Source organism: Amia ocellicauda, chromosome 6 (assembly GCF_036373705.1).
Source record: "Amia ocellicauda isolate fAmiCal2 chromosome 6, fAmiCal2.hap1, whole genome shotgun sequence".
In the NCBI taxonomy this organism is placed as follows: domain Eukaryota; kingdom Metazoa; phylum Chordata; class Actinopteri; order Amiiformes; family Amiidae; genus Amia; species Amia ocellicauda.
This window is the reverse complement of record NC_089855.1, coordinates 7,979,719-8,001,003: the sequence shown is the minus strand read 5'-3', so window position 1 is coordinate 8,001,003 and position 21,285 is coordinate 7,979,719. Positions and strand designations below refer to the sequence as shown.

General features: G+C 44.4%; 3 protein-coding genes across 3 annotated transcripts in view; 2 read left to right on the top strand and 1 right to left on the bottom strand.

Annotated features, from left to right (window-relative positions):
- The first annotated feature begins 3,715 nt into the window (after window positions 1-3,715).
- LOC136750865 (claudin-14) lies at window positions 3,716-5,795 on the top strand. Its single transcript, XM_066706004.1, has 2 exons — window positions 3,716-3,871; window positions 4,012-5,795. The coding sequence occupies exon 2, from the start codon at window positions 4,302-4,304 to the stop codon at window positions 5,016-5,018; it is 717 nt and encodes a 238-aa protein (XP_066562101.1). The 5' UTR covers window positions 3,716-3,871; window positions 4,012-4,301; the 3' UTR covers window positions 5,019-5,795.
- A 1,854-nt stretch (window positions 5,796-7,649) lies between these two features.
- LOC136751769 (cystatin-like) lies at window positions 7,650-10,261 on the bottom strand. Its single transcript, XM_066707553.1, has 3 exons — window positions 9,981-10,261; window positions 9,373-9,489; window positions 7,650-8,038 (listed from the first exon to the last, which is right to left on the bottom strand). Exons 1-3 carry the CDS (start codon window positions 10,197-10,199, stop codon window positions 7,949-7,951), a joined length of 426 nt encoding a protein of 141 aa, XP_066563650.1. The 5' UTR covers window positions 10,200-10,261; the 3' UTR covers window positions 7,650-7,948.
- Window positions 10,262-19,378: 9,117 nt separating this feature from the next.
- Window positions 19,379-21,285, top strand: part of LOC136750864 (high affinity choline transporter 1-like) — a 10,174-nt gene continuing 8,267 nt past the window's right edge. Inside the window, exons 1-2 of the mRNA XM_066706002.1 lie at window positions 19,379-19,549; window positions 20,462-20,696. Of these exons, the coding sequence (XP_066562099.1) occupies window positions 20,513-20,696 (184 nt within the window). The 5' untranslated portion in view covers window positions 19,379-19,549; window positions 20,462-20,512. The remainder of the gene's footprint in view (window positions 19,550-20,461; window positions 20,697-21,285) is intronic.

Genomic DNA, 21,285 nt, shown 5'->3' with positions numbered 1-21,285 from the left:
CCTCATCAGAATCTCTGTCTTATACATTTTGTTAGGTGAGAGGGGCAGACGGGTCGCCAGGATGTCCCATGAGACACGATACAGCATAGAGACATCTTTCCACCAGGCCCTGGTGTCCAGAAGGGCCTAAATCTCTCAACTGCAGGAAACAGACATGAAATACCAGAAGGTAAATACGAATACACTTCTCTTTTGGTAGTTTTATTACAGTGTGGGGTTAACTACACTGTGCGCTACTTTTCCCGATGCAACAGTTTTAACTTTCAACTGGAGATGTATCTAGTGGGAGCTCATGGAATACGAATATTTAGAAGTGAGGTTTTGGACACAACCAAGAAAGTCTGCTATTTCTATATCGTATAAAACAGATGGTGAATAATGCACGTGTGTAAGTTTAATGCCGGATATGAACATCAATGGAGGGGTTTAGTACGAGGCCCATATGTCTGGTTGCAAATGCTATGCTTCTTTAATTAGATAAGGGTCTCAGAGTTGCATACAAACAGATGAGCACAATCCACTGAGCAGGCACTCAAATGCAAGCCTGTATTTCAATTACCAGTGGCACTGCAACATGAACTGGTATTATTACACAAAGCATGAGGCAGTGAGGATGAGAAAACTCGGTTTCTTCATGTAGAAAAGAGTGAATGAGTTCAGGCGAATGAATGACCTTCTTGCTTCCATCAAAATAGTCTAAACTGCCTTCCAAAGACATCAAGCAGCCATTTCTTCTCATTTAAATGACCGAAATGGACTACATTTTACGTAAAAGAACCGTGTTTCTGTCATGAAAAAGATCGTGAAGAGGTGCCAGACTGTCAGGACAGCGTTTTTTATCACAGGCCTATTTCAGGCCCTGTCATTTCAGCTCTTGTGTCCATTCAGTGTCCCAGGAAGTTATATTTCCCATCCCCTTGGCTCCAGCCCTGCAGCAGAGTCACACAGCAGCCCAGCGCAGGGGCAGCCCTGAGCCGCTCGCTCCCCCGCGCTGCGCCCATCACCGCCGGTCCATCCCTGGCGCTCGGGGTCTGTGTGCAAACAGCTCGATTTAGCACGACATGTCAGATGCTCCTGACAGCCGGGGAAGCGTCTATGGATAATGTGCCTGCTGTCCTCGCCCGCCGTAGCCCTTCTGACAATGAAATAACTTCGGTCCGGTCAGCAAGTGGAGCAGAAGCCGTCTCTGCGTCCGAGTGCTTTTCTCGTGCCTGTGATGCTCTTGCTGCCCGGCAGCTGGGTGGGCAGAGCAGGGCGTCACACACAGGAGGAGAGCAGGGCGTCACGGACAGGGGCAGAGCAGGGCGTCACACACAGGAGCAGAGCAGGGCGTCACAGACAGGGGCAGAGCAGGGCGTCACACACAGGAGCAGAGCAGGGCGTCACGGACAGGGGCAGAGCAGGGCGTCACACACAGGAGCAGAGCAGGGCGTCACACACAGGAGCAGAGCAGGGCGTCACACACACCTGCGGGTCTGGGGTCATCAGAGCTGATCTGGCCTCTTCTGTGTTGAACAGGTGTCGTTCTGCCTAGAGGATACGGGTAGAAGGAGGCAGTTGTCGTCTCAGGTAAGGGTCCTGATTTGTTTTTTATCGTGTGTGTCTATGTGTGTGTGTGTGTGTGTGTCTATGTCTGTATATATGCTCCAGCAGTGAGAACTTTGAAACAGTTTTAAATATAAGCAATGCTTCATCTGCAAGATAACATTATGATAAAAAGCATTTCTAAAAATATATATAAAGCATGCCTTGTATGTCAAATAAGGAATAACCTGTGTGTGTGTATAAAACACTAAAATCATATTGAATAATTGCATCTCGTTTGATTAAATCAATTGTTTATTACAACATAAAATATGTGGCTTTTTTAATTGCATTGACAAAAAGTTTAACTAAGACTAACAATCTCTCATGATCCCCTCTATGGATAGTGTAGGTCTCTTGATGTCATCATCAAACCCATTTTGTGCCAAAGAAAAATGCAGACAAACTGCTGCTCCGATATTCAGTGTGCTGCTTCTTTGCGAGTTAATCGTCTACCCCAGAGCTGGCGTTTAAGAATGAAGCGTATTGTTCTGCCTCTGACCTCCGAGGGCGAGTGCGAGGCAGTAACATCCTGCGCACCTCCCGAGCAGATTTGAGCTGCTTCTCCGTCTAATCGTGTGGCAAATTGAGAATTAACTGTCTGCGTGTATTTAAGCTGACAATATGAGTGCAACAAAATAGTGTAAAGAACTGGAATGTAACTGGTTTGATTGTAGCATTGATTTGTTTTCGTCTTTAAATATGGAATCATGAATGTGTTGTGTTTCTTTCGATGTGAAGCTGGAAACGCCTGTAAAAGCAGCCCGTGGGCATCAGAGGTCATTGTTATTTCCCACACAATCGAGTCGTCTCAGACAGCCTCCTGACTGACATGTTATTGGGCACTGCCTGTGTTGTGAAACACCCCTGAACCTTTTAGAAAGTGAAGCTGTGCACTGACCAATCAAAAGCAGCCATTGAACTGAAGTCTATAACGTGCAGGTGGTCAGTTGTTTTATAATCCATCCAGGAGCTTAAATAGAAACTTCTTGCTGCCCGACTGCTGGGAAAATGTGAAAACTGAAACATTTGCAGGTTATTTATGACTCCATACACGGGAGTAAAGCTTTTTCTTGTTGTTGTCGACTTATGTCTCTGTTGTGAAAATAGCCTACATCATATTCGAGGTGGGAGAAGCTTTCCCCACTAATGAACACATATAAATAATCCTAAATCGGCTGTCACTGTTACGCATCAACGCGCAGGCACAAGCTATTTTTACGCGCTCGTATCCGGCAGCGCTGTGTCGATCTCGTCCATGAACCGTGTCCTCGGGGAGTCTTGTCTATCACCTCCCCCTGTTTGTCCCTACAGAGCAGAGGAGGGAGAGAGCTGTCGGGTGCCACCGGGCCCAGAAACAACATCGAAAAACACAAAATCATCAGCCACTGCCCCCCAGCACCGAGAGCAAACCCTTGGCATCCGGTGTGGCAGAGATGTTGACAGATTGATTAAGCGGGAGGTGGTTCTGGCAGCATTTCACCGTTCCTCTGCCACCGGACCGAGACGCCGCGCGACACAGTATCGCTCTCTCCCCACGTGTCGGTTCACACTTGAGAGATGTCATTTTGAAGGTTGTTCGTGTGAACCTCAAAGTGTGTTTTGTCGCTCAAACACACACTCCATTAAATGCCGTTCGTTGGTCCGACGACTCTGTTTGCTGGAGGCCAAACCGAACGTGGAAACGCACGAGTGGCGTCGAGTGCCGGAGGCACCACAGTCCGAAAACGGGAACCTGGTGTCAGTTAACGTTTAACCCGTCCGAAAGAAGTGTCTGCGGCTTCTGGGGGGAGCGTGGAAAACCTGACGTCGGAAACTAGTTGCCCCGGGGGCAAGGAGCAATAAATAGCACTTCTAAAAATAACCCAGACCATGGAGACATTGTTTTAACCTCTGAGCACCAGTTCAGGGCCCATTCCTTTGCCACAGAGTCGACCGGCAAAGCTAGGGACCCGCAGCGGGGGTAATGAGCGCGGGACGTGCCCGGCGCCGGCTCTGTGTGGGAAGCCGAAGAGAGCCGGAGGGCATGGATGTGAGAGGAAACTTACTTACCACAACCTAGAGTTTATCGGGTGTGAATGAGCAGGCTGTATAATTTTAATGGGGTTAATAATTCGCCTTTACAGCTGAGAAACTTGTCAGTGTCCTTGTGTTTATTGAGGATATGAAATGACAGCTGATCAGAAGGAGAGTCCACACGTCTCGCCCTGTCGTTGTTGCTATTTTTACTGCTGTTGTTTCTGTTTTAAACTCGGCCTGTCCTCTCCCACTGTCGAGACGTCTGCAGGTAATTCCTCGAGACCTGAGTCCCAGCACTGAATTGAAATACGCAAATTGTTTGTGCTCTCCTCTCAGCGAGTAAGGCTGGGGCGAAACTCGTTAGCCATAATCCGGTGAATATTTAACTATCGTCACTGTTTCCTCCAGGACTGTTGTGGCTCCCGCTCAGAGTGACGCAGTATCTCCCTCCGCGCTCACAGAGGGGTGTTCGGGTGCCGAGACGCAACGCTGAGGCGTTCCGGAGCTGACTGACGCTGCACTGTTCGGTGCGGAGGAGAAGACCGAGAGAGCGGCAGAGCTTCCATGTGTCCGGGGGCAACAGGACTCTCACTCACTGACACCAGAGAGACGGCAAGCTGTAAACCCAGCAGGGCGAGGAGGAAGCAACGAAAAACAATCCAGGATTTAAACCCTGTGCCGTATTTAAAACGACGACGATGGCCAGAATGGGGGTGCAGCTGCTGGGCTTCTTCCTGTGCCTGTTCGGCCTGTTCGGGACGCTGGTGGCCACCGTGTTGCCCCACTGGCGCCGCTCGGCCTACGTGGGCTCCAACATCATCACGGCCACGGCCTACATGAAGGGCCTGTGGATGGAGTGCGTTTGGCACAGCACGGGCATCTACCAGTGCGAGATCCACCGCTCGCTGCTGGCGCTGCCCCGGGACCTGCAGGCGGCGCGGGCGCTCATGGTCATCTCCTGCGTGCTGTCGGCCATTGCCACTGCGCTGTCCTCCGTGGGCATGAAGTGCACCCGCTGCGCCCGTGGCTCCCCGTCCAAGAACGCCCTGGCGGTGGGCGGCGGCGCCGGGTTCGTGCTGGCCGGCCTGCTGTGCCTGATCACCGTGTCCTGGTCCACCAACGACGTCATCCGCGACTTCTACAACCCCATGTTGCCCAACAACATGAAGTACGAGATCGGCCAGGCCATCTACGTGGGCTTCGTCTCCGCCGGCCTCACCATCATCGGCGGCTGCATCCTCTGCCTGTCCTGCGGGGAGGAAGGGGACCGCCACGTCCCCTACCGGGCCCAGGTCCGCCGGCCCGTTCGCAGGCCCGCCCCGGCCTACCACCCGCCTGCCGCCTACAAGGGCAACCACAACCCGTCCAGCTTGTCCGCCTCCAGCAGCGGGTACCGACTCAGCGACTACGTGTGAGCAGGGCAGACCGGGCTGCTCGCACCGCCGCGGACTGGGGGCCGGGGTCCAGGGTCTGGGATTGTTTTAAGGGAACATTGGAATCAATCAGGGACGACCTGGCACCGACCTCCGTGACCTCTGTGACCCCGCGCCGCTACTCAGACGGTGTTCCTCACCCAAACGTCGCAAGGAACGCCTCCGACCCGTTCCCCCGTGACCCCCGGGCCAAGGGAACGCACTGGACCGACCCGTCGCTGCGGTTCTCTGTGTTTTTATACCAGTTTCAAGCCTTTTAAAGCTGTTAAAATCACTGCAGTGATCTGGCGGTGAAGCATTATGCCACAGCTTCCGCGCCGCCATCAGGGACACAAGTGTGCGTACGTTGTTATAAATGACTATGAAAGGATCGCAGATCTGCTCTTCGCTGAAGTAGGAGACCAAAGGTGTGTTGTTCGATCGATGATTCTGTTTTTTAGTTTTGATAAGCGCCTGTAAAGCAGGGTTTTTTAAATGTGTATAGAATACAGTTATTTATTTCATGATGTAAATGAAATGGTTTGTATGGTCAGTATGTGCCAGGATCTGCTGATATAGCTGAATCAATTAAAATAAACTAACCATGAACATAACATAACAATCTATATTTCCCAAAAATATAAAGATAATCTATTTCCTGTGTCGATGAAATGTCCTGCTTTGTTTTATTTTCAATTTGTTTTACTATCTGTACAATGCAAGGCAATGATTTAACAGTTACCTTCCCTTAATTTTTTGTATTCCTGTTCATATGAACTATTAAACTAATTTATTGTCAAACATGTTGCTTCCAGGAATCCTTTTCAAAGGCTAGAACGAATTGCACATTACCGATACCTAAATAATAAACATCGTGGAATCATTAACTAGCTCGCTAAGGGCCAGTAGATAGTATTTATTTCACATGATATAGATAATAAAATTCCACAGAAGGAAATCAGCTGTTAGAGCATCAAGTCCAATCAGAAAATTGTGATTGTGAAAGATCGGGCCAATCACACAATGCAGGAAGAAACTGCTGAAAATGGCCGTGTTGCAGTCATGTTGCAGTGAATTGTGGGCCGAGGCTTGTGTTGTGCACTCTTGTATTCAATACAAAAAAAACGATTTATCTGTTTTCGATTTTGCTTTCCTTCGTGATAACGGACAAATTGACTTTTAAAGTGCCCAGTGACTAATGTCTGAAACCGTGAGCTGAAACGTTTCAGCAGCAGGGAACAGATGTTCAGATCTCGCCCCGGGCCAATCCTGATCAATATCAGCATTTAACTGTCACTTAAAACATACACCGATACGACCGGACTCGATCAATAAGCCATATGAGCACAAAGTGAGGGCTCGGTGGGGTTTCCCATTTCTACTGAGACACATTACTGCTGGCTTCCTGTAAGAACCTTTTAAACTCATTCACAGAGGTTTTTACAAAAGAAAGAACAGATAACATGCCACAGTTTAACAATCAGTCCAGTCAAACCCTAAGAGAGATCAGGATAAATGAGGAGGAGGTACTAAAGGGACTAGCAGAATTAAAAACAAACAGATCACCTGGGCCAGATGGGATATTTCCAACAGTACTTAAAGAAATGAGGGAAATTATTTATAGGCCGCTAACTCAAATATTCCACATGACACTTAGAACAGGGGATGAGCCAACTGACTGGAAGACAGCAAATGTCATACCAATCCACAAGAAAGGGGACAAAACTGAGCCAGGAAATTACAGACCAATCAGTCTCACCTGCATCACCTGTAAAATGTTGGAACAAATGATTAGACAGAAAATAGAGGAGCATCTCAATGAAAACCATATTCTTGGAGATAGTCAACTTTGAACAGGCAACTGCAGCTGTAGATCATGTGAAAGCATATGATATGATATACTTAGATTTTCAAAAAGCCTTTGATAAGGCTCCACACCAAAGACTGGGAAACCCCTGCATTTCAAAGTGGTTGTTGAATGAATCTTGTAATTCTCTGTTGACAGTAAGTAGAGCTTTGATCTTTGTGTTCAACACTGACATCTAGTGTCCGAACGAGTTCATGTCAGTCTAGTCTGAAGGGTGAGACTGGAAATAGGAGACGATATTTCTCAGTTAGATCCTGTCTGTCCTTCATAGAAAGGAAATCGGCTTTAAATTGATTTGACTCCATTGTATTGTTTGTGGTAACAACTGACAAACCTTGAAAATCCAGTCTAGCTGGTAAGTATGTCAGAAGAAACTAATGTTTTGAAATCTGCTTCCTGCCAAAAGCAATTACAATAAACTATTTTAATGCAGATGGGTGATGAATAAGGACTTATTATAATTAATAGGTTGTGAATTCCCTTTAGTGCAGTGGGGGGAGATGTCAGTGCTGCCCCCCAGGGAGGTGAATCCGAGATGCAGTGAGTCATAGGAGCTGTGGGGGCTGAGAGAGGAAGGTGAAATAAAGTCCATTTTCATTCGCTTGTTATCTCGTCTTGGGATCTCAAGTGCATCTGGAGAGTAAGAGGGAGCACGTTCAGATACGACCAGGACCATTGCCGAGGTCTCCACTCACTCGGACATAATCAGGGGGCTTCATGTCCGAGAGTGAAATAATAACGTGACAGGCTTTGTTATTTGTTTTAGGATAATTTATTATTTTTGTCAACTGAACAGCAGCAGAGGGAAACGTGTGTGCAAATTGCAAATAGACGAGAGTGCGAGGAAGATAAAACGACAACCAAAGACTAAAGGGACAGAGTTACAAGAGAGACAACATATTGGTGGTAGTAAGAACAAGAGAAAGAGCAGGAGTTGGAGTAGGAGTAAACGTCAGAGTAATGACAGGGTATATGTCCACAAAAACATGTTATCATTTAAAACACAAACAGTCATTGAGTTTCACTGAGAGCCGCTCCTGACAGGGATGTGGGCCCCTCTGGGCTCCTACTGGGGCAGCGGCTGGCACTGGTTCTGCAGGATGGTGTCCTGGTCCGTCAGGGGGTCGGACAGAACCACGAAATGGCACCTCAAGCTCTGAAACACAAACCCCCCCGTCAGAACATTCAGTCACACAAACTGGTGTAGCGGTTATGTGTTCAATACGGACTATGAGACTGATGTGTGCGTGTGTGTGTGTGTCTGTGTGCGCGTGTGCGTGTTTGTGCGTGTGTTTGTGTGTGTGTGTGAGTGTGTGTGTGTGTGTGCGTGCGTGCATGTGTTTGTGCGTGCATGCATATGTTTGTGTGTGAGTGTGCGTGTGTGCGTGCATATGTTTGTGTGTGTGCATGTGTGTGTGTTCGTGTGTGTGTGTGAGTGTGTGTGTGTGTGTGTGTGTGTGCGTCCGTGCATGTGTTTGTGCGTGTGTGCATGCATATGTTTGTGTGTGAGTGTGTGTGTGTGTGCATGTGTTTGTGCGTGCATGCATATGTTTGTGTGTGTGTGTGTGTGTGTGCGTGTGTGCGTGCATATGTTTGTGTGTGTGTTTGTGTGTGTGTGTGTGTGTGTGTGTGTGTGCGTGCGTGCATGTGTTTGTGCGTGTGTGCGTGTGTGTGTGTGTGTGTGCGTGCATATGTTTGTGTATGTGTGTGAGTGTGTGTGTGTGTGTGTGTGCATGTGTTTGTGCGTGTGTGCATGCATATGTTTGTGTGTGTGTGTGTGTGTGTGCGTGTGCGTGCATATGTTTGTGTGTGTGCGTGTGTGTGTGTTCGTGTGTGTGTGTGAGTGTGTGTGTGTGTGTGTGCGTCCGTGCATGTGTTTGTGCGTGTGTGCATGCATATGTTTGTGTGTGAGTGTGTGTGTGTGTGCATGTGTTTGTGCGTGCATGCATATGTTTGTGTGTGTGTGTGTGTGTGTGCGTGTGTGCGTGCATATGTTTGTGTGTGTGTTTGTGTGTGTGTGTGTGCGTGCGTGCATGTGTTTGTGCGTGTGTGCGTGTGTGTGTGTGTGTGTGTGCGTGTGTGCGTGCATATGTTTGTGTATGTGTGTGTGAGTGTGTGTGTGTGTGTGTGTGTGCGTGCATGTGTTTGTGCGTGTGTGCATGCATATGTTTGTGTGTGTGTGTGTGTGTGTGCGTGTGCGTGCATATGTTTGTGTGTGTGCGTGTGTGTGTGTGTGCGTGTGTGCGTGCATATGTTTGTGTGTGTGTGTGTGTGTGTGAGTGTATGTGTGTGGAAGTGTGTGTGTGTGTGTGTGTGCGTGCGTGCATGTGTTTGTGCGTGTGTGCATGCATATGTTTGTGTGTGAGTGTGTGTGTGTGCGTGTGTGTGTGCATGCATATGTTTGTGTGTGTGTGTGTGTGTGTGTGTGTGTGTGTGCAGTGCATCCTGGTCGGGTGGTGTGTGATATCACTGGGGTTCGTGTCGTCTCACCCTGGCCTCTGCTGGCGTGTGGAACAGAGCGCAGGCCTCCAGGTTGGGGGTCTTTCCATTCTCACAGCGGGTCTTTCCCAGCTCCACGTCCATGGTGTACTTCACCCCCCCCACGATCTGAGGCACAGAAACACACACACGGTGGCTACAGATGTCCAACACTTACCAGCATTGTTCTACCCTCACTCATCCATCAGGGAGGTTTATGTTTCGTTTCCCTTCTTGGTGATCCTAATTTAAGTAGACTGCATCATTTAAAACATGGGTCTAATAGTATTGTTGATAGTATTCAGTTATATTTGAATTACAATTGGAATGGACCGCATCTCTTTGAAATATATACTGCTTGAGTTGCTCAGAGAGTTGTTTTAAACATGCAATGGTCGGTATTGTTGAGTATTGCAATGATCACGAGGGGATGCGTGGTTACCCCGTGCACCCCGCGACAACTAAACGCACACAAATAATTCAATGTAAATTAAGAGAAACCATGCAAAGCCAATCAAAAACTGCGTCCCACAGGGTTCAAAACTCAGTGCATCATCACCATCAGTGCACCATCACAGCAAACACAACCTCTGGTCTAGCGTGTCGCCCGTCGCGCTCACCTGGACCTGCACGTCGAGCACGGCGGTGACTTTGTAGATGTACTTGTCATGGGAGCCCAGGTTGAAGTGCACGGTGGCGTAGTCTGCCGCCTCCCTCACCCCTTCGCTGTTCGGGTCCACGGGCATCGGGCCGGGCACTGGTCCAGGCAGGGGACCGGCAGAGATGCATAGGACGGCAGCAGACAGGAGGGCGCAGAGACGGAGTGTGAAGAGAGCCATGCTGGACAGACAGACAGAGACACAGAGAGACACCTGGTACAGAGGAGTGATTGCAGACAGAGGGGACATGGCCTGGTTTTATACAGCGCACACACTTGCAGTGTCAGCTAATACTAGCTACTATTACTGTAATGTAAACAGAGCTATCAGTGATCAGCAAACAGCGTCTGTGTTTGAATTAGATTGGGGACTGTGACCTATTTAATTGAATTGATCGCTGGGAAACCCCAACAGCACTATTTACCCCCCTTTCAAACCAACACAAGATACTATTATATTTAAGTTCTGTAGCAGTATTTTAAACTGGGCTCTCGCACTCAATTCCAGGAAGGCCACTGTGTCCTTTAGTCCCAACTAAGCTCCCAGTCACTTATTTGATCCAATTGGGCAATTACCTGGATACATGCTATTGGTCTTTCCAGGCGTCCAAGCAGTGTAATCTCAATTCAGCCGTCTGATGTAAAGGAGCCTAAATCAATGTTTTTGTGCCTTATTGATAGAATTACATTTCTGAGCTCTTGGATAGAAGAAAACCACAAGACACTGCCCCCCCCCCCAAGGAACTGAGTTGGAGGAAAGTGATTCAAAAGCTAAACTTTAGAGAAGGCAACTCAATGAGCTGTCACATTGAATGAACTATGAATTATCCCTCATTCCTTTAGATTAGTAGGATTTAAAAAAATCTTCAAGGCATTCAAGACAGAAAACAGGAGACACTTCTTCACACAGAGAGGTGTCACAATCTGAACAAACTCCCCAGCGATGTGGCTGAAGAGACAATTTAGGAACATTCAATAACAGACTGGATAGGATCCTTGATCACTTAGTTATTAATGGACACCAAACGAGCACGATGGGGCGAATGGCCTCCTCTCGATTGGACACTTTCTTATATGATGCCATCTATACTGCCTTACTTTCTAGTGATTTTCTAAGGAGGGTGTAAGACTCAGCCATGCTCTGAAAGGTGAAAACCCCCACTCTGACAGACTACTCCACAAGCACTGTTTGTGGCTGGGGATTGATCACATCCTTTTCAGACTTTCTGGGCCTGCTAATCCAATTATGACAAACAGGAAGGGGGTTTGTTACGTGAAACACATTTGCTATAAAACAAGTTTATGGGACAAAACGAGGCTGTTGCATAGACACTTCTGTACAATAGCAATCGAAATCAGACCACCATGTGCCTGCACAGTCCTAGACCAGTGGTTTGGGTTGGGGTCCTCAACAGCAGTCCAGGAGGGGGTGGTTCCTCAGAATATATAGTCATTAATGTTACTATCATTTGATATATTTTAGATCTGAGGCATGTGTGTAATGTCTTAAAGGCATACCAGTTAATTATGACAAACGCAATATAATAAATGAATCACGGGAAACCTTGATGGCATGAATACTTTAGACTACAGCTGTACCTGTTGGGGCACAGTCCCCAGTACAGCTCCATTGCTGTGACACTACTGTTCCTAAATGTCTGAATACAGTCATTAAAGTATTTCATTTTTAAATATTGCACGGCCTTTTATAGACCAAAGATGTTCCACAGTGTTTAAATGTGTTTGTGAAATGTCCTTTGCCATACTTTTTGTAACAATCAGTAAACTTTCTGAGCAATCACAGAACCGCTGGAGCCCAGTTGTAAACGCTGTGCCCAATCTCTCCTGATTGGTCTCCACACTCGTTTGTTTCTCACACTTTGCAATTATGCGTTTCTCACGAGTGGCGTTGATTGCACTAACTCCACATATCTCGTAGGGGGGGAATGAGTATGTACTGTGTTAGCCTACGATACTGGCAATCTGAAAATAAACATTATTTTCCATCGGTCAAATAATACATGTGCAATAGGATTGTAAATTGTAGATAAACTTGCATGAAAACTAATGTCAATGCACTTTACGCTGCTTAAGTAGTGTATTTAGGAATATGCATTCAGTTCTTATCCATGCCCGACATGGCAAGTGCAGGCATGTTTTTATTTGCGCAATTAATCAGAAGTCTGAATGTTCCATAACGACCATGCATATTAATGTAACGTGTATTGAACATCAAAGCAACTTAAGATACAAGCTTCCTCTGAAGGTATAGTGGAGAACGGGATTAGTAGAGCCTGTGGGTAAGACAAGACACCCCATCCACGTAACCAAACACAAAATGATTAGTTTGACCACAGCTTTAGAAAGATGTATTAATTTTAATGAATGCATGATGGAGGGGGACTCATGGAGAAAGTGGAGAGAGAGCTTGGTGCAGAAGTTTGATTGTATTGTGTTTAAGGTGTCATGATGCTTGCGTCAGAATGGAAGTAGATATGTTTTGGGCTGTATTACTTATTAGTTGGTGTCTATATAACCTACAATATGAGGTCATAAACTAAGCAGAGGCAGTGTTTGATCAAAATGGTGGTTGTGGGGTAAAATGTGCCACTAGCCCTGGGGCAAGATGAGCCAGTTATGATAGGCCACTTACATCCTGTTAATTGTCAGGATTACATGCTCAAATCATTTACAAAGGACCATAATCATAAAACTGCATTAGCTAGATGAAATGAATTGGTTCCTAAGCAAGCCCAAGAACCTGATGTATACATAGCCAACATTGTCAGAAATAATAATATATTTCCCTTGCCATAGTAAAGAAAATGTAAAACAATGGCTAATTTATCCCATTCTAACCTACTTTGTGTTTTGCAGTTGCGCCTGTGTGTTTGGTGTGGTCCAGAGTTATTGCTTGTAAATGTTTCTTGTAACTTGGCTTGTGTTTTATAACTTCACTTTAAATGGGCGAGCTCTTTTTGTAGTTTGAAGTTTTTTTTTTTTTTCTTTTCACATTAAGACAACCTTTGGTATCGATTAGATACACTAAACTACTCCATACTGCAAATCAAAAATAATGACACATTTAAAAGACAAACCTTTGAAAATAAATTAGATTTTTAATTTATTTGGAGTGTGAACATTTTCTTTCATTCCTATACATTAGGTAATTTGTGTTAACATTTTACAATACATTTAATATGTTTTTTTTTTTTTAAAGCAGTGGAATGTTTTGAAAGTGCGATGGCGGTCTGTTAATAGACACACAGGGTCTTCAAAAATGTTGGTGGCGAAGAAGTCATCTCAAATGTCTCCAGATTTCATGTTGTCCCCTGGTCTTGTGAAGAACATAAGAAAGTGTCCAATCGAGAGGAGCCCATTCGCCCCACCGTGCTCGTTTGGTGTCCATTAATAACTAAGTGATCAAGGATCCTATCCAGTCTGTTTTTGAATGTTCCCAAATTGTCTCTTCAGCCACATCGCTGGGGAGTTTGTTCAGATTGTGACGCCTCTCTGTGTGAAGAAGTGTCTCCTGTTTTCTGTCTTGAATGCCTTGAAGCCCAATTTCCATTTGTGTCCCCGGGTGCGTGTGTCCCTGCTGATCTGGAAAAGCTCCTCTGGTTTGAGGTGGTCGATGCCTTTCATGATTTTGAAGACTTGAATCAAGTCCCCACGTAGTCTCCTCTGTTCCAGGGTGAGAAGGTTCAGTTCCTCAGTGAAGAATGAACAGCACATTATAAGGTACAAAAGAAGCTAGTGCCTTGTTATATATCTCTGCCACCTATGTTTCACCGTAGACTGAAGCTGGTATTCTGGATTATCACGTTTATTTAAAGCAATCCTATAAAGACGCAGCCCTTGCCCTGACCCTTAAAAACATTTCCCTCACTACAGAAAGCAGACGCAGACACTTCTGTTCCCTGGCCCACCACTAGGCAGCAACATGTACCTACATTTATATGCACAGCAACACAGGAGACAGACTTACAATTGCTGTGCAAACATGTTAGAGGGATTCCCAGTCTGAGATATCATTTTACATTCTGATCACAGCCTAATTTATAGGACATCGATGGCTCAGAGGTCAAACAAAACACACCTGGATTAAATTCAAGACACAAGGGCTTGACCTACAATAACATGTCATGAAAGAATGAGCTCTTCTGTGTCGATATATAGAGGGATTCCCAGAATAATGCCAAATCTAGTGTTTAGCCATAACCTGCTGTTATTCCAGTCATTACATACAAATACAAAATACAAACAAAATGGAGAAAACCAATAATAGAATATAAATAATAATAAAAACAACAACACATATTTAAGCTTGAGAGTTTCAAAGCAAATGCATACTCCTATTTGTATTATTAAGTGATTGATTGATTGATTAGCAAATGCTTTTCAAATGATTTTTTCACAAGAAACATTTTCAAAGCTTTACAAGATGCAGTAAATACAATCAGTACAGAATACTAAATACAATAAGCAAACTGTTCCCAAGGGCAGCTTATATGTGTATGGAGGGAGTTTGATGTTATGGATCAGAAATCCAGTCATCTAATACAACACGTGCAACACACAACTGCGCTTCCTGCTCGAGAGCTGATGAATGCAGAGAGAGTAAAGGAGGGAGGGAGTCTGAGAGCTGCAGGAGAGACAGGTGGCAGAGGTCAGTGATGTCTCTCAGGAGCAGAACAACACTGTAGATCACACAGCGGTCCAGGGATATCTCTCACAGTGAAACACCACACTAATTCAGCTCCTTGATTGGTGCAGAAAGGGCAGAGCGTGGGCGCTGAGCGGGGGAGCCGCTGCTTCATCGCATCCTCGGAGGCGGAAACATCACAGCAGCTCAGAGTGCCTAATTGCAGGCTGGGCTTCGGTGTCATTAACTCTCCCTGTGCAGTCTGGGTATCTCAGCTTTAGACTCTCTAAGACGAGGAGTTTAGAAAGCATCGTTTAGGTGACTGTCTTGGCACCACTGCTCTTTCTGCGCTTTAATATTCTGTCAAACAGTCAAGCAAGGTTCATTAAAGGTGATAAAGAGATAAGAAATGAGCATGTTTATTTTTATTGAGGCTTGAATGATTGTTATCCTCATTACTAGCAGTAGCTGAACAAAAATGCACGAGTTATCAGGAAGCAGGAACGTTTTCAAACACGTCTTGCGTTCTTTAAGTCTCCTCCCTGGCCTGTAGCAGACGTAGCTGTGGCTGTTGTTTGTCAGCATCATTGAAACTGACACGCTGTCCCAGCCTCCCTCAGCCTGATGGATGGCTGCTGTGCCAGGAGTGGGCGGCCCTTCCGCAATATGAACTATTGACTGAGTAAATTATAGCTGTGAATGAATGCTAACCCCGCAGGTCATGAGTTTAATTCCTCTGCGCTCTGCCTCTCATGGGCGTTCAGAGAATTGCCTCTTCACGGGCTTGTTTGAGAAGGGCAGCTCTCTCCATGAGGAGATCAACACCGTGTCTGACAGAGCTTCTACAGATCTGTGAAATATGAATGGTTGCCAGGATGATACGCAAAATCTACAGGAACCTGAGGAGCTTCAGAACAGCTTCAAGAATCACAGGACGTTCAAGATACAGATATAGACAGATAGATTAGATAGACAGACCAATAGATAGATAGATAGATAGGTTCTCTGAGTTAATTCCCCATTTCCTGCAATTACTGCGGAGGCTGTTTGCCTTTCCTGGTGAATGTGATTGCTCTGATAGCCCTTGTCATTTGTTCCACATGATATGAAAACTTTTTCTGAGACTATTACACAGACCATTAATTTCATTTGCAAAGGTTCGGATAGATCCGTTTGACTCAACTCTTCAGTAGACGCCTTGTAAGAATTAATTGGAGAATTAAATCCACGTTAATGGGGCATACTGGGTTAAATTTCCCATGTAAGGTTTGAATTATTAACGCGTGGGGATAATTATCATCAAACAAGACTGTAAGCAGAGTAGACACCTTATGTGCAGCACTTCAAAGCGCCGCAGACAGGTGCTCGTAAGCGCACAGTCATTAAAGGTGTAATTAATGAGGGTGACAGTGTTCGTTTAATCAGGAGTCCAGCCGGTTGTGATGACTGATCTACTGATATACTGGCATAGTTAGGAGACAGTGGGAATGCATGGATCTGTTTAATTAGACTTCAGAACTGGAAAAATCAATCTTCAGATTAACATTATTACTGTGCTTTTGTACCCCTGTTTTCCTCTTAGAAGACTACCAGTAAATATGAGCTTGTGCATTATGTGTATGTATGCATGTATGATACAGTGCCTATAGAAAGTCAGCACCTCCTTGCCAAGATGTTTACCTTTTGTTGCCTCATAACTTGCAATTGAAATGCATTCAAATAGTTTGTTTGTTTTTCAATTATCCTGCCCTTCCAAATTAAAGAAAATGATCTAGACTTTTTATTAATTAAAAATAAACACTGAAACAGCTTGGTTGGATAAGTGTCCACCCCCTTGTAATAGTAATCCTAAATTAGCTCAGGTGTGAGCAATCACCTTCAAAAATCACATAACAAGCTAAGTGGCTCCACCTGTGTTAAATTGTAGTGAGATTCACATGAGTTCAGGATAAATTCAGCAGTTCTGGTAGGTTCCTCTGCTGGGTTGTGCATTTCAAAGCAAAGACTCAACCATGAGTACCAAGGAGCTTTCAGAAGACTGCTGGGACAAAGCAGTTGAAAGGCACAGATCAGGGGAAGGGAATTAAAAGATATCAAAGGACTTCAATACCCTGCCTAGATCAGGCCGTCCCTCCCGACTTGTCCAATGGCAGTTTTGAAAGAGCTTCAGGCTGTTATGGCCAGGACTGGTCAAAGTGTGTCTGACAATGCCTGTATGGTAATGCCTTTTGAAGAATGCAAAAAACATGTATGGGGCTGGTGGTAAAAAGTGCTGTCTTTTGATGAAACTAAAATGAATGCAGTATTATATTTGGTGCAAACCCAACACCGTGCATCACCCAAAGAACACCATGCCGGTCTAAATCCAATCAAAAATGTGTGGCTTGACTTGACAGCTCACCCCGAGGAACTTGACAGAGCTTGAACAGTTGTTTAAGGAGAACGGTCAATTATTGCTAAGTCTAGGTGTGCAAAGTTGGTAGAGACCGATCCCAACAGACTCACAGCTGTAATTACTGCCAACGGTGCTTCCACCAAAGATTAACTCAGGGGGTGGAGACTTAATCCAATCATATTTCAGTTTTGTATTTTTATTTTATTTTTTCACAATAAACCTTTTTTTTTTTTTACCCTCAACAGTGCACAGTATGGGGTGTAGATAAGTGGAAATATGTATATGCATACAGTACAGTAGATACTGTTTGGACCAAATAAAAATATCATCCCATTTGACAAGGACAGAGTTGACTATAAATTGTGAGTTTTTTTGTTTTTGTTGTTGTTGTTGTTAGAAGCCTTTTTTAATGAAGCAGATAACCATTGTTTCGGAAAACTTGGCTTCACAGACAATTACTGAACTGCAAGCAAACAGTGGTAACATTTTGAGCCGTTTTGAAATATCCCTAATTGGGCTGTCTCTGCTCTCAGACTAGTTTACCTACAATGTAATGGAATTAGTATAATCAGCCTTCAGTCCATTCAACAGCACCAGCCTGGGACTCTTCACTTCACTGCATTAACTCAGACCAGCACACAACTATTTGAGCTGCTCCAGGCTGGGTTTGTCAGAGTCCAGCGCAATTGTGTTTGTTTCCTTCTTATTATTTGTATAACATATAGTCTCAGTAAGTCAGTTACAGGAACCTTTCCATCATTAATTGTATATAAAATATAATGTATAATAATTTAATTATACATGCACCCACTGGGTATAGTTTTGAAGTATCTATGGCTTTGGGCATATCTTGGCAAAATGCACAAACAGCATATCAGCATCATGTCAATTAATTTGTTTTAAAAAATAACCAAGGAAGTAGAAATCTTCCAAACATTAAAAGAAAGTTTTAAAGAAACATGTTGACATGTGCCATTGTGAGCCGCTGAGAAAACAGATCAAGACTGGAACCGACAACTGGTTACCAAGAGGATACATATCTGTAATCGTTGCCAAAGTCTAGCACTTCTGGGAGTTCAACTTGCATGCTTCTCCTTTAACACCAATGTGTTTTGTGTTCGTCTTTTTCATGTCTCCAGAAGTTGTTCTGTAGAAGAAGCAGCACATTAGAAACAGCAGTGATGACCGGCCCCCTTGCAACAGTGTGAGCGCCCTGCACTGCAGCTCTGCCTACAGCCCGCGATCACTCATTCTAGCGTCTGTGTTGCTCTGTATCTTACTCTTCCTCCGATCCACAATTTCATTTGCATTTAGAATAAGCTGATACAACGGCAAAGAAACACCAAATGTTAGAAAAACTGAGAATAAAACACCATCTTTTTTTCAATTCGATGCATTCACCTTTTACAGCTTTAACTTATACGAACAGATTCCGCTCTGCACGATTTTAATGACATAAACGAACTCATTGGAAACAGGTTTTTTTGTTTGTTTGTTTGTTTGTTTGTTTTGGTAGGTTGCTTGGATGTTGTAGTTGTTTTCTTTCTTAAGAGAGGATCCACACTCCTACTTAAACCCCCCAGTTTAAAGATGTTGCGGCATCAGTGGTGTGAGAAACGGGAAGCCGGGCAGATGCGTCCCCAGATCAGCACCATGGACAGAAATCCAGCCACTGTGTCCCGGAGAGCTGGACAGCATTCGGCTTATTTACGCGCCCATGATGGAAAGACGATTTATAAAGCTATAGGTTTCTCAAAGGTCTATCATAGTTTGAACCTTAAAAATAAATCAGATAACAACAACTTAGAAGATAAAACCTTGATTTTGTTGACACGTATGCATCTGCTGCCACATCCGTTTCAAGTTCATTCACACGAATCCCATCCACAGTATTTTTAAAATGAAATGTCTCTCTCCATACATACAACGCAACATTGCTGTCTTGGGGGCACAATGAGTTGTTGCATGTTGATTTATACACAAGATGGGTAATCTCTTTGAAAAACGTTTCAGTATACGGTGTACACCTTTGGAATAAGCAATGCCTTCAAATGCAATATATAATATTTATGAATCATTCTTTCAATCCATTCATTATACGGCATGCATCAGTAAAAAGGCACAAGTCGCCCAGGTTCCAGTGTATCCCATATAAATGAGGGAGTTAATGGCATTGATTTAAGGAATGCGCCCCTCTGTATCGTGCGTCATGCTATTTTCAATTAACCCAGCCTGCTATTTTTGAACACCCCCTGGAAGACCTTCATTTGCACAACCCGACATCCTTATTCATAAACCCGGCTCCATTCACATCTCTCTGACGTGCGTCTGTCCCAGAGCTCTGACGAAAACTGGTCCTTTATAAGAGATGGGGAGGGAAGCAGGCGCGGTCTGAGGGTAACCGTGCGCTCGCCTCTCTCAGGATATCCCGCCGCGGCGCCTTTATGCTGACCTGCGTTGCGCGGCATCCATCCAAGACATCTTTCCAAAGGTAGGGAAAACTCTCCAATTTGGGGTGTGATGGTGTTATCTGTCTCTCTGATTTATGTGTCACTCTTATCCTGGCAGTGAACGCAAAAAAGTTGTTGTAAAAGCCATTGGAAGCACAACTCGTTTTCATTTTTATGGAGTTGGATTGAAAGTCGGGAGAAAGTATTGCACCTGTTTTGTTTTCTGTCTCTCTCCAAACAACAGGCGTAAGCATGAATTTGATTTAATGCTGTGTATCAGCTACTCTGGCTTATCCACTTAGCATATGAACTGAATGGAAAAGTAATGGCCGGTAGAGTCCTGTCGCTCCCTTATACAGGATTTACTGGGTTTTTACACACTGGAAGTTTGCGTAAAGTACGGTGTGTTTTTACGCACCGCCAGCTAGACCTGCTTACTACAGGCAGCAGAATGAAAACCCTCGAATCATTCTGCAACTGTAATAATAATAATAATAATAATAATAATAATAATAATAATAATAATAATAATAATAATGCAATGAAATTAAACATCCAACTAAACTAGAAATGTCCCTACTAGTAGTCTAAGAAAATATCCTTAGCTGCAGTAATGAATAATTGTTTCTGTATGTGTGTTAATTTAATTAATATTCGGATTATGTGTATACATATCATTAAATTAAACTTCCCCACAATTCAAATCATGTTGAATTTAATCATTCCAATTCTTTTATAACAGATGCTATAATCCATCCATGAAATAAAATGAATAAAAGCAGATATTGTAAGTCATTTTGGGGGGCATATTTCACATTTTCTGTTTTTTATCTGCTACAAATAATATTTATCATCTCCGGTGTAGGCTTAGCCCGATCATTATGTGGGCTAGATTAGCATGACTTATTCATCGTGTTGGTAGACGCTCAGGCAGCCTCTGCTCCTCACCGCAGGGCTCAATGAGACTCGGGTCGCCCCGCGGAGTCTGGTGCCAGCAGTAGAAGATGGCTATCCATGTGGAAGGGCTGGTGGCCATCGTTATCTTCTACCTGCTCATCCTGATCGTGGGGATATGGGCTGCGTGGAAGAACAAAAACTCGGGGGTGTCGGAAGGGACGGACCGCAGCGAGACCATCATGGTCGGCGGCAGAGATATCGGATTGTTTGTGGGTGGATTCACTATGACCGGTAAGTTGTGACTCCGGTGCAGTGGTTCTCTCTCTCTCTCTCTCTCTCTCTCTCTCTCTCTCTCTCTCTCTCTCTCTCTCTCTCTCACACACACACACACACACACACCTTTTCTGGTATTTTAGTTTTGTTTTATGCTTGGTATTTTGTGAAGGGTATGCATTGATCCTCTGCTGAACTTCTCAAACACACATGTCGGAGAAGGTGCTGTTATAAAGTGCAGTCAGTAACTTTCATAGCGAATCCATTTTTAGCAATGCTGGTTCTAGCGTTCAGATCCCTCAGTTACGCAAATCTATTTTGGTTTGACCTAAGCAATAATGTAATTGGCAATTAATTAATGTATGTATTCATTTATTGACTGATGTATCAATTATCAATATGTGTATTTATTTATAAAAAAAATGCAATCATAAAAAAGCTAATAGTGCGTTAAAATCCGACTAAACAACAAAGTGTTTTTTTGGGTCCGATATGAAATTATATGTCCAGAATCAGAAGCATTTTCTAACGTATCACTCCCTAAGCTTAATTTAATGCAAATGTCTTTGATGCTATTTTTATTACAGAGGAAACCCCGAAGATAAGA